The 13681-nt window shown below is 37.5% G+C and overlaps 3 protein-coding genes across 3 annotated transcripts; 2 read left to right on the forward strand and 1 right to left on the reverse strand.

The window, feature by feature from the left end:
• Positions 1-534: 534 nt before the first annotated feature.
• On the reverse strand, positions 535-4952 carry EV154DRAFT_478256 (uncharacterized protein; the record flags this gene model as incomplete). Its single annotated transcript, XM_051598178.1, has 6 exons — positions 535-3564; positions 3768-3872; positions 3937-4121; positions 4164-4483; positions 4601-4634; positions 4898-4952. The coding sequence occupies 6 exons, from the start codon at positions 4950-4952 to the stop codon at positions 535-537; spliced, it is 3729 nt and encodes a 1242-aa protein (XP_051460998.1).
• Positions 4953-5635: 683 nt separating this feature from the next.
• EV154DRAFT_498248 (uncharacterized protein) lies at positions 5636-11899 on the forward strand. Its single transcript, XM_051600338.1, has 11 exons — positions 5636-5684; positions 5757-5936; positions 5998-6040; positions 6104-6329; positions 6398-6930; positions 7003-7149; positions 7203-8336; positions 8396-10950; positions 11021-11453; positions 11528-11654; positions 11712-11899. The coding sequence occupies exons 2-11, from the start codon at positions 5792-5794 to the stop codon at positions 11868-11870; spliced, it is 5502 nt and encodes a 1833-aa protein (XP_051460999.1). The 5' UTR covers positions 5636-5684; positions 5757-5791; the 3' UTR covers positions 11871-11899.
• Positions 11900-12057: 158 nt separating this feature from the next.
• EV154DRAFT_548997 (uncharacterized protein) lies at positions 12058-13673 on the forward strand. Its single transcript, XM_051604843.1, has 5 exons — positions 12058-12194; positions 12248-12281; positions 12342-12616; positions 12670-13191; positions 13262-13673. Exons 1-5 carry the CDS (start codon positions 12087-12089, stop codon positions 13571-13573), a joined length of 1251 nt encoding a protein of 416 aa, XP_051461000.1. The 5' UTR covers positions 12058-12086; the 3' UTR covers positions 13574-13673.
• The last annotated feature ends 8 nt before the right edge of the window (positions 13674-13681 follow it).

Genomic DNA, 13681 nt, shown 5'->3' on the forward strand with positions numbered 1-13681 from the left:
ACTACCTTAGCGTAAGTTTTGATGTGGTATAGGATAGTGTCTAGATATCATATCATTGCAATTGTGATACTTAAACTTAGAGATGAAACGCATCGTTTAAATTGTTCAAGTAGGGCAAATGTGTCCAGGCCTAAGGTCAGTACAAAATAAACTGCCATATTTAAATAAATTTTGTTTGAAGAAAGGCACGTCGAGTAGTTTTTATTTCAGATACGTATTGAAACATTTTCAATAGATAATTTTATTAACTATCAAATGAGCAGAAGTACTGAGAAGGATTGCGCTTGTTAGAGAACTCTGTAATTACTAAATGCACTGTCCAATCTTATTAAAAAAATTGTATATTACACCACCGCGGATTTTTTAGTCGATTACAAGTAAATTTTTGTATCCTCATGATCTGATTGGCTGAAAAATAAAAAAATAGAAAATAATAAAAAAGCTAAAAATACAATGGTCGTGTGCAACTAGAATGCTCATAAATAGGTGTGTTTGTTGCACGAAATCCCTGTCTTTGAAATATTTAGATGTTCTTTATTTAAGCTGTGTCAGGAGCATAGTTGTGTTAAATTTATATGGGTTGATAATCTTGTTTCCATTGACATCTTTGTTGAACATATCAAGAGCACCCTTTGGAATAAGTTTATCTGCCTCAATTTCGATAAACCCATCAGTTGTGCAGCTAATAGGCTGTCCGGTTCTACCAGTAACATCAGGTTGAAATCGCTGCAAAGTAACCAATTTACCATTGTTTTTGGTGATCTCACCTACAAATACTGATGTGTTGTTATCTATGCAGACAGAAAACAAACCACAAACACCCACTGAAAAGGTATTTACCCCCGAGTAGTTGTTATCGGCAAACTCACGGGAGCTACCAAACATTTCCAAGAAAAAGTCATCACCTGCCATATCAATATAATTTTTGAGCTTCGAGCCGTACCGGACCCTCTTTATATCTTTGCTCACCCAAGACCCTCCATCGACAATATGTCTAAGTAGCTCTTGCTTACCAAATTTCAGCGCAAGGCTTTTGGACGTATCTTTTCTGTTTGTGTGGAATAGATGTTCACGTAAAAATTTGTTGAATTGCTCACCTTTTTCTGTTTCATAGTGTAAAGCGCACCCAAAATTGATCAGATCATCACGAAGATGATGCAAGAGGTGCATCTTAGGTTTACATGAATATGGCGTGGGGTTTGAGATTGCAAGATCAAAGGCATGGATTCTCTTCGTTAACTCATGTATGACTTCATGCACATCATTCACATACTTACTAAACCCCATGTGCACACGACGGACAAAAACTAATGAGCACAGCTCACCCAACTTGCTTAGAGGCTTGTTAAGTTCGATGATTTCAGCATCACGAACTGGATCGACAAATAATTGCGAAATGATCAATGGCAGAATTTGAAGCAATTGTTTATAATCTCGGCCAAGAAACGATCCACAATGTTTGAGCTGTCTTGAGAAATTACGGCTGTAATTTTTGCAGGATTCATAGCGTTTCACTGCAGTTATCAAGATCGCCATGGCCGATTTGTTCTTTGAAAGTGTCACCTTTATCAAATGGTTCACGAGATACTTACCAACACCAAGCAAAATTGTGTGAAGAATTTCCACTGGTGTATCTTCTGCAGGATTATAGCTGGCCAATTCTAGTAATCTTTCACTCCCACCAAGATTTCGATAGCTCAAAAGCTTTGCTGCAACAGGGAATTCTACAGCATTGGTGATGACTGCATTTGGATCCAAAGCGAGAACATAGTCGCCTTTGGTTCTATTATTGTATTTGGCGAGTAACTGTTCAGGAGTCACTGCGTAAATTTCGTTTTTGCGCTTTTTAATGTTACGGAAGTAACATTTTCTACACGGAAAAACTGTTGTCATCCCAAGTATGCCGCAGATGTCTGAATGGGCTGGGTTATCGGCCATAATGAACATTAATGGCGCTGTTACTAGAATCATTTCATTTTCTTCTGCTGAATACATTAGTACACCCTTCTCAAGTATCTTTAAGTCATCAACAATGAAAGGAATGATACTTAAGGCATTAATTCCATCTGTCTTGGGCGCCGTCCAAATGAAGCAAGTGTTTTCCCTTTTCGATCTGTCTTCAAAAGGCAATCCAGCAAAGTTCATAGACCAACTTTCGTACGGATTGTGCTGCTTTGACATATTTCCTGAATAGTCATCAGAAAATAAAGTAATTGGCGTTACCTTGACTTTATAATACTGATTCTGAACAACGTTTCCATTGCTGTCACACTTGTTACGTTTCAAAGGAGATTTGCTAAGAACTAAAGATTCATGCAAATAATCCAGTCCTTGACCATCACAATCCAAAGAAAAGCATTTGCTACCGCATACATTGGATTCGTAATGTCCTCCTAATTGGACCAAGGGAATCTCCATGGTAATTGTTGAAATCCCAAAGCAATCGTCTTGCTTAAAAACACGGTAGCCTGCAGCGAGTCGAATTTGATTCTTTGTATGAAACGACTTGATCAAGAAAAGGTCTTTACTTCTCAAGTAGACAAAGTCTCCAACCCAGTAATCTTTTCCCATTTCAGTTACCATAGGGTGTTGGAATGAAGGGTTTTCTTTCCACTTTTTACCTTGATGAAGATCAAGCGATTGATCAGGTGTATGATCGGGAAGCTTGGTAATTTTACTGGCCTTCGTTGGGTTCGATGTTGCTAGTCTGATATGCTCAGAAGGCAGATTCAAGAAGACTTTTCTTTCGACCATTTCATCTTTATTTTGGAGCTTATTAAAGGCTTTGACAGTGGTAGTTTTTGTATCCGTTTTAAAAACAGGGATATTATTGCCTTTGCGAGATTGATAATTCCAAAGATTGTCCAGAGCCGGAAGTTCGAAACTTCTGTTCTCTTCTACAGCATTATCTTTTAATTTGAGCAACAAGTTCATGGTGTAAAGCATTTTCTTTAATTGTCTTCTGGATAACTGGTCGTCGTCTCCATTTACAAGAGCTTGCAAAACAAAATTTTGGGTAGTGTTGAAAGGATAGTTTGATTCAACGAAGTTGTTCCATTCAACACCAGAGGAGGCCTCCCAAATGGGTACCATACCATTAAATGTATTAATATCGTTGGTTGCATCTTCGGTATTAGCTTCGTTCTGAACTGCACTAAATCTTCCAACAAAAAATTCGGTAGCAGTGCCGTTGAGTGTGCTTTCATTGACTTGCTCTCTTTCTGACTCTGATTCATCATCAGAATCATTATCATCGATTTCACTAGAAGTTTCAATATCTTCCTCGTTATACTGATCCTCAATACTGTTCAATAACAGATCTTCGGATACTTGAATGTTTTCATCTGATAAATCAACAATTGATTCGGGGTCGTTATCTTCAGAAATCGAAATGTTACTGGGAGTTATAGGAGTGACTTTTGCTGACAGTGCTTTTTGGTGACCAGCAGTACGACAGTGACGCTTGATGTTCTGTGAAACTATTGTTTTTTGGCATTCAGCACAATAAATTGTTTGGCGAGCCTTTTCAGTTTTTTTGATTCCACGGAATTTATGTTCGAACATCTTGAATTAAGAAAAAGGAACAGCTTCTCTTTTTGGCCTTTGACCTTTCAAATACTCTTAATGGTGACTGTTTTTGGCATAAAGGTAAAAATTTTTTATTAAGTTTTCTTCAATAACCTTCATTCGTTTTTTGTTTTTTTACATTGATTGAACTTATTACGAGGTATTTAGAGCAACTACTGCTACAGAATATATAGATTAACATTTTCATAGCTTCCGATCAATATTATAAGAATGTCAGGAGAATAGTAAGACAATACATGTCCATTTATAAAGTCCAATGTCGTTTCACCCGTATAGACCATAACCTGCGATTAACTGGTAAATATGAATAACTTATCTAAGTAATGTGTTTTCTTATTGTTATTTTACACTATAGAGAATCACGTTCGTGTTCGGCCCATGACCAAATGATTTATAAGGTATTTTATGACATGTAATCGCGCAAAAAGAAAATTTTCTAATAGAAATTTGATTACTGTAGACAAGCAAGATAACATAACCATCGTAGAGGTATGTAGGATAATATAATCGTTTGTCATGATCGCTAATCTCTCCTATTTGTTTTATAGAACATTCAATTTGGCCCTATACGTTACCGTCTGGATTATGTAATCCAATTCCAGTGTTTTTCTTAGTGGGATGTAAGCTGTACTGATTGGTTCTGCAACCGTCTGTCTGCCTGGTCAAAGCTTGTATAGTTTTTATTTGCCAATCAATGTACCTGTCATTATATATGGTCTCTGAATCTATCAAATGGCACAATTGGTGTCTGGCTGCCCAACTGGTTAGGATAGTCCCCGTTTGCCTAGTATACGAGCTGGTAGCATCCTGGAGAACCCGGCTACCAACCGATACTGCCATACGAGCTGGTAGCACCCTGGGAACCCGGCTACCTACCAATACTAGCACTGAAATTCTAGTATTTTATTTTTAAAAATATAATTTATTTAAAAATAAACCGTTACACTATAATTCTTTATAAGGCAATTTTTTCATCCTCCCTTACACAAACGTTCAAATTAAGAAATTTTACTCATCACTGAAAAAATCTGCGGTGGTGTAGGCTACTATTTTTTACGAATTAGTACTAGACTTGTACACAAAATATACAGTGATCTTCAGAACCAAACAAGTTTTTCTATATTCTGAGATTGAATGAGCATTTGTAATTGATGGTTTAAATACCACTGCATACAAGATTTTAAATGAACTCGACGGCAAGAATGTTGTTTATGGATAAGATATTTAGGAGGCAAAAATATCCAATATGGCACCGGAAGATGATTGAGGAGTAACCAAGGGTTATTTTAATACAAGTAAGTTTAGCCACCTTCCAACAACACAGACAGACGCGTAATTGCGTTTTTATTGAGTAATTGCCGCATTATAATTACATTTGGTTGCACTGTATACATTGAATCCAGCGATTATATACAATTGATATCTTCTTTACAATTTTAGATAGTATCGTTACTTTAACTAAACAGACACAATTAAATGATGAATTAGAATGGTTTTCGGAATATGAGATACCAAAACTTTACAGCACAAAATAAGGCGATTGGAAGGAAATGGATCATAATATTTAAATAGTACATTTGCAGCATATTTTAAATATAAAAGTGCGTTGGCATGATTTTGAATAGTCTGTTGTTTACAAATGTAATTCAATAAATATATAAATGTATCTGTGAACCCAATGTTGCTAATTCTTTTGTATTATATACTTTTCTACAAAAAAATCAAGTTTAATCATGTAACAATAACAAGCAGCTAAGAAAAACCATTTTACAAGTATTATCACTTCATTCGTTCATATTTCAAGCACATCATCACCATTTACACCCAATATGCTCCACATTTTATTCTATTTTATACAACCAAGACGACTACTAATTACAAGCAAAAATATAGCACACAAAAAGAAGAAACAATTTTTTTTTATGAATAAAGCACAATAAACCATATCTTTGCAGGGTGTTTGTGGCATGCGTTGTGTGTTCACTTTTTGAGATATTTTATATATTTTAAAGCCCAACTTTTTGGGATTATTTTTTCAGCCCTTTTTGTTTTTTTCTAACTTCTTCTTCTCTTCGCACCATCTTTGTACACTTTGGGTACGAACAAAGAAAGTCTGTTTCAATTCGGCCGAATAACCCATTTTAGACTTTTTTTTCTCTTTTTTCTAGATTAGACAAGACGAAATATCCATCTTGTTATAAAAATGGCATCTGCAACTTTACAAAATACATCATCTCCAGCACAACAGTCAAGTGCTGTATTTGTTATAAATGCACTCGAAAAAGTTGCTGCAGCTAGAGAGGCAAGGCGCAACAAACCATTGAAAGAAGCAGTCGATATTGCTCTCAGTAAAGTATATCTGTATAAGTCTCGTTCTTTTTTCCAATTTAAGGACTAAAACTTTATTAGAATTATTAAAGAATAATGAACCTGCACCAGAAGGACAAACTCGGTAAAATAAAATATACAATCACACACAAAAAGGATAAATTACTCATCCGCTTATCAAAATAAGCTCCTCCGTCATTTTAACTGCACTTCAAAGCGCTATCGATACACGCTCAGCAAACTTGATGACAATATCACTAGATTGTCTTGGCAAATTCATTACTTATAATTATGTTGCTGATATGGAAGATGAAGTGGCACAAACTCAAGTCATGGAAAAGGTTGTGGATGGTATTTGCGATTGTTTCATCGGTGAAGAAACAGATAAGAAGGTCCAATTACAAATTATCAAGGTCAGTTCGAAAAGGATATGAATATATGTAAAGTTCAATGTGTTCATTGTCTTTTTTTTTCTCGGTAGGCTCTTCTTGACGCAGTTTATTCCACTAGCAATCCACTTCATTTATCAGCCTTATTGAAAGCAGTTCGAACAACATACAACATCTTTTTACTTTCTCGTAACAACGACAACCAAAATGTTGCTCAAGTCACAATGACACAAATGGTCGATCATATTTTTAGAAGAGTTAAATCCAACCCTAATCACATTGTTCCTGTTCAGGAAACAGCCGCAATAGAAGAAAAAAAGCCAGAATCCATTCACAAAACCGAGGAAGAGCATGTTACAGAAGGCGAGGATACAGCCAATTCTAATAATACGGCACCTAATGCTCCCATCGAATCAGAAGAGGATGCCGCTGCATATCAACAACAAATTATTGTTGAAGCGAATATGGCCCGTACCGAAATGGATCATAAATTACCAAGCGGAAGATCAAAGGATAACTATGAGGATTTCTTGAATGATACTGCAAACGTCTTTCAAGAAGAGCAACAAAATGGTGTATCACCTGCTAATCACACAGTCACTACAGCACCCGTATATGAAACAACGTAAGAAATAAGAAAAAAAAAAAGAACCTGAAGGATGTCACATTTTGGCTAATTATTATGTATGTAATTTAGCGGTGCATCAGAAGGAAAAGGATCATTTGAGGATGAGGGAATCCAAAATGGGGAATCAGAGACCGACGCCGATCTTTATATTAAGGATGCTATTTTAGTGTTTAGGGCTCTTTGTAAATTATCTAAAAAGTCGATTCAATCTGAATGGTAAGAGAATAAGTGTGTAAAATGTATCTACTTGTCTGACATGAATATTCTAGGGGTAACGATATGAGATCTTATTCGATGCGTTCCAAGTTACTTTCGCTGCACTTAATTTTAACCATTATGATGTCCCACATCGATGTCTTTACTTCCGATCAAGTGTTTTTCTCTGCTGCAGTAGCAGATCCCAGTGGCCATCGTGCCAATCCATTCATCTTGGAAGTAAAACAGTATCTCTGTCCCAGTATAGGAAGAAACGCATTTTCGGTTGTACCTCAAGTCTTTGACATCACACACGAAATTCTTTGGCGAGTCGTTCAAGGACTTCGGGTGTATTTAAAAAACGAGATTGAAATCTTCCTGAAGGAAATCGTATTGCGTATTTTAGAAATGCGTAACGCATCCAACCAACAAAAGTTCTCTTTATTAAAGGGTGTGCTGCGTATCTGTGAAGATCCTCAAACATTAGTCGATGTCTATTTGAACTATGATTGTGATAGGGCTGCCTTAGACAATATTTATGAACGTTTAGTTAATGTACTCTCAAAAATTACTACTTCCCATAATCAACCTGTCACCGGTAAAGATTATGATAATCATTCTGCAGATCCTATCTCTAGTGCTTATGCTGGTAACCATGGTCATGCTTCCTCATTTATCCCTCCCCCTCTCACAACAGCTACCATCTTACACAGTGACAAGCAAAATCAATCTGCCGCTATGCCTGAATCTGCTATTCGTTACAAATCCCTCGAATGTCTCGTTGCTGTGCTTCGATCATTGGTAGGATGGTACCAAAATAACTCGGTCAGTATCACTGCTGGTAGTGAGAACAAGAGCGACGATGGTACTCCTCGAGCTAGTGAAGATCAATCCTCTGGTAGCCTATCAAACCTTCCCAATTCTTCTGTTTCAAGACTTCAATCTTCTTCCGCCAATGGCTCTTCGACTCAATTGAATACTGTCAGTAGCTCTCGCTTGGATGATCCCGAAGAATTTGAAAATTTGAAACATCGTAAACAATTGCTCCAAGAAGGTGTACGACAATTTAATTGGAAGCCAAAAAAGGGCCTTGCTATGCTGGCTCAACATGGATTTTTAGATATGAAAGATCCTCATAGTGTCGCTAAATTTTTGTTATCTACAGAAGGATTAAATAAGACATTAATTGGTGAATATTTAGGCGAAGGGTGAGCTTACTTTTATAACAGAAACTCGAAAATTGTATTTATGTCTAATTGTTATATAGCGAGCCAGAAAATATTGCCATCATGCACGCATTTGTAGATGAAATGGATTTCTCCAACATGAAATTTACCGAGGCACTTCGATTCTTCCTCCAAGCTTTCCGTTTACCAGGAGAAGGACAAAAGATTGATCGATTCATGTTGAAGTTTGCAGAGCGATATGTTCATGGTAATGCTGGTGTCTTTGCTAATGCTGAAACTGCTTATGTTTTGGCATACTCTGTTATCATGCTGAATACTGATCTTCATAGTCCCCACGTCAAGTGTAGAATGGATCTCGAGGCATTCATCAAAAATAACCGAGGCATTGATGATGGTAATGATATTCCCAGAGAGATTCTTGAAGCAAATTTTGAAGAAATTGCCAATAATGAGATCAAGATGAAGGACGAAGTTGAGGCTGCTAACGAGGCGGCGTTGGTGTCCTCTCCTAGTGCTGCTGGTGTATTAGGTATTGGCGGTATCCAGAATGCACTTGTAAATGCTGGTATTGCCAGGGACGTTCGTCGTGAAGCGTATCAAGCAGCTACTGAAGAAATGGGATCTAAGACTGAAGCCATGTTCCGTAGTATGTTGGCCAGTCGCCGCCGAGCTGGTGAAAGTGAGATGATTACATTTTATTCTGCTTCGCATATTGAGCATGTACGTCCCATGTTTGAAGTAGCTTGGATGGCCTTCTTGGCGGGTATTTCTGGTCCTCTTCAAGAATCAGATGATCTCTCTACTGTTGGTCTTTGTTTGGATGGTTTCAAAAATGCGATTCGTATCATTTGTCTTTTCCACACTGTGCAGTCTGAGGATGTTGATCTCCAACGTGATGCATTTGTAACTACCCTGACTAAATTTACATTTTTGACAAACTTGAACGAGATGAAGCCGAAGAATGTGGAAGCGATCAAGACTTTGTTGGAAGTAGCTGCTGTGGATGGTAATTATCTTAAGGGATCATGGAAGGAGATTCTGTCTACAGTGAGTCAATTAGAAAGATTCCAATTGATTACCAGTGGTTTGGATGGTGGTAATGGGCCCAAAATGGAAATCCCTAAAAGCACCAGCGATTTAAAGAGAGCGCCCACTAGTAAGACGTCTAATGATTTTGGTCGCCGTACATCCATGATGGGCTGGAACAACACCACTCGTGCTCCTGCATCCCCACGTTCAAATCCCATCACGGAAGAAGTTTCATCCCAGTCCTTGGTTCTTGCTGTCGATCGACTGTTCACATCTACTGTCAACTTGAACGGAGATGCCATTGTTGATTTTGTGCGTGCACTTTGTGAGACCTCTTGGGAAGAAATTTTGTCTTCGGCACATATGGAACACCCTCGTATGTACAGTTTACAAAAGCTTGTAGAAATTTCATACTACAACATGAACCGTATTCGTATGGAATGGTCTAATATTTGGGCTATTCTTGGTGATTACTATAACAAGGTGGGCTGTCAATCCAACTTTAATGTTGCATTTTTTGCCTTGGATTCTTTACGTCAATTAGCCATGAAATTTTTGGAAAAGGAAGAGTTACCTCATTTCAAGTTCCAAAAGGATTTCCTGATGCCTTTCCGTGAAGTGTTGGCGAACAATCCTGATGTTGCCATCAAAGATATGGTTTTGCGATGCTTATCTCAAATGATTCAAGCTAGACCTCACCACTTGCGATCTGGTTGGAAGACCATGCTTTCTGTATTTGCCACTGGTGCATGTGAATCTTCTGAATCGATCGTTCACATGACTTTTGACATTGTACGTAGTGTCACAAACGAGCGCTTTGGTGATATTGTTGCCAACGGCACGTTTCCTGACTATATCTCCTGTCTCGTCGAATTCTCCAAGAACCAAAAGTTTCAAAAGATTAGTTTGCCTGCTTTGGACATGATCAAGGGAACGATCCCCAAGATGCTCGAACTTGCGAGTAAGACAACACCTTTGGAGATCACAGATGCTCATGCCTTAAATACCACAGCAATTGTTCCTATGCAAGCTTCTGGCGATGATTTCCTCATCAAGTTTTGGTTTGCAGTGCTTTATGGATTAAAGGAAGTTGTAATGCAAAGCGATGATGTTGAAGTACGTAAGCGTGCCTTGGTGTATCTTTTTGAAACTTTGAAACAACATGGCAGCTCATTTACACCTGAATTTTGGACGACTGTTTCAAGACAAATCGTATTCCCATTGTTTGATGATTTGAGAGATGGAAACAGTGATAGACGTCAAATGTCTCCCGAGGATCTCAGTGTGTGGTTATCGACTACAATGATTGAGGCTCTTCGAAATGTGGTGGATTTATATACCTTTTATTTTGATAATATGAGAGATATGATGCAACATGTTTTGGGTCTATTCAGCATGTGTATCACACAAGACAACGATACCTTAGCCCGTATCGGCTGTGAGTGTCTTGATCAGTATATCGAAGCCAATGTTGAAAAGTTTGACAGCAACTGTTGGGATTTGGTAACAGAGACCTTCATCAATTTATTCGATAATACTACTGCCAATGGATTATTTGATGATACTGAAGATTTGGTAGACAAAGTAAAGGGATTATCTGCTGGAGGTAAATATGTATATTAAATGAAGTGTAAACACAAAGGGAAATCGTATTTTGACAAAACAAAACAAAATAGCTTTACAATTAGATTTAAATATTGAAGGACACGAGTCTTCCTCCTCGTCTTTAGATATTGAAGTGAGTGAAGAGCGACAAAGAAATTTCCAACAAGTGATCATCAAATGCGTATTACAACTTATGCTTATTCAAACGGTAAATGACTTATTGGCAAAGGACGTTGTGTATTGTGCTTACCCCGCACCTCATTTAATGACGTTGATGGGCTGTCTTGGAAGATCCTTCCATTTTGCTAAAAAATTCAACATCGACAATGATCTCCGCATGGCGCTATTCCGCTTCGGTTTTATGAAACAACTCCCGAACTTGTTAAAGCAAGAAACTTCAAGTGGAGGATGCTATGTCTCTGTCCTGATGAGAATGTATGCTAACTTGGAAAATATCAAGGATCGTGATGACAAGCGTGAGGAAATTGAAAAGATCCTGATACCGTAAGTTTTAATTATGATGCAATAGGAAAACGAGTTTCTGGGAACTAAAAAAAGCTGTGTGGTGATTTAATTAGACTTTGTAATGAAATTTTCACTCTTTACGCTGAGCTTGATCATGAAACAAAACCTAAACCTATTGCTGCCTGGACACCGGTTGTAGTTAATATATTGACTGGATTAGCGCAATTGCAAGATGAAGACGTAAGTGGTTTGCTCATGTAGATCATTATTGTGAAACCTAATCTTTACACTTTCTAGTTTTTGAGACATGTGCCTAGATTCTATCTCCCATCTGTTGAGCTTTTAGGTCAAGAGAGTTTACTACCGGAGATTCGTATAGCACTACGTACATTATTAATTCGTGTAGGAACTTCGTACCATATTACAAAAGTTGCTGCACAAGAAGTAGATGAATAAAAATAAAATAATTAATATATTAGCACTCAGCAATCGGACATTTTATTCCTTATTCGGATGTGAGAAATTACTTAAACGGGAGAGCTAATATTCTCCCATTCGCTACCCCAGATTTTCCCAGATTTTGATATTCTAAAATATGTAATTTATTCTACCGTTCTTATTTTTTTGCTTTCTTTCCCCACACTTTTTTTTTTCTGCATACGACTTTTAAAAATGATTGAAATTTACAACCCTGCTAAAGTCAACACAGTGAACCATACACGAGCACATACCATTACGAAAAAGAAGCCTGTTAAAGCAAACCATGTACCTACTGCTTGTGTAAAGTAGCTTTACATTGATGTCATAATTTGTTACTAACTTAATTGGTATAGCTCAACTGTAAAAAAGCTCATCTTGGATGTGATTGTAAGTATAAAGAAGAGAGTGGGAAGGCAATAGGATGATATTAACTACTGAAAAAAAAAGTGTCGCGTCCCTGTAAAAGATGCTCTGCGTTAGGAAAATGCGATACCTGTATTGATATTAAGCATAAGAAACGTGGTCGACCAAAATTAGCGGTCAGTTCCAAAAAGACGAACAAAAATCTAGAAGCGCCTAAAACACCTCAAAACAACCTGATACCATTAATACCAATGACCGCACCCGGTTTACCAGCATGTTCCTTTAACCTGACACAATCTGCTTACTTAAACAAAACACAACATACGGAAGAACGATTAGCCCCCAGTGAAATGATGACAGTGAGTGTTGTTTTTCACACACACACAAAAAAAAACTAAAAAATTATTAATAGATCTTTCTTTCGATGGATTTGTGCTGTGCACGTATATCAGATGAATCAGTGGAATTTTTAAATATGAAGCCTAATGACGTGGGTCACTGTTCATTTTATGATTTGATTCACTCAGACTCGTCAGAAACACTATCACGAATTCATCGTATACTGCTGGATAACAGCCATTCTACCCGTGTTCCACAACAACAGCCTATCTCTTTTACTACGTCTGCCAGTTCTGATTTGTTCCTGACTTCGTCACCTGCACAACTTTATCAGATTGCAAATGGATCTCAGACTTTAAGGGAAACTTTAAAGTTTAAATCGCCAGGAAGAAATCTATCATGTAAGTTCTATTTGGGAGGAGGCTTTGGTGCAGATCTATTTGTGCCTTCTACATTGGACAATTTATACATGGTGTGTAATATTACAGAGTTAAAACCTGACTCTTTAAATGTGGTGGATGATTCAACAATGAACATGTTTTTTCAACAAGAACAATTGGATTCAATTTGGAACACAACAAATTTAATGTCCATGGTAACTATGTTGTGGGGTAGACAAAAGCATACAAAATGGTGTAACTTATATTTTTTTTTTGGTTTTGTAGTATGACAATAGTTTGCCCACTGATAATGAAGCATTTGAATTAGTTAATCATCTTTGTGAATCCTTCATGACACCTTCTACACCGCCAGAAGGAACGACTGTTACAGGTTACTATAGTGGGAGTGACACTAGTATCGACAGTATTCTATTAGACTGTATCCCTGTTCATCAACCCTGCAAACCACTAGAATTTGATGCACTGCTAGACACTACTGCTTTATTAGATGATTCGATGTTTCTGTTTACCCCACAAATCCCCGGAGCTACTCTGCTGAGTCGGTGGGAAAATGGATCTCCTCCCAGCGCTGTGTGAATCCCAATTGTGTCATCCCTCCGCGGGAAAGCTTAACTATTTTGGAACTCTTTTTTAACGTTTTGTCAATAAAGAATCCAGTTATTTTTTTCACGTGTAACGCATCTA

The sequence above is a fragment of the Mucor mucedo genome (genome assembly GCF_025094135.1).
Source record: "Mucor mucedo strain NRRL 3635 chromosome Unknown EV154scaffold_16, whole genome shotgun sequence".
Taxonomy (NCBI): Eukaryota; Fungi; Mucoromycota; class Mucoromycetes; order Mucorales; family Mucoraceae; genus Mucor; species Mucor mucedo.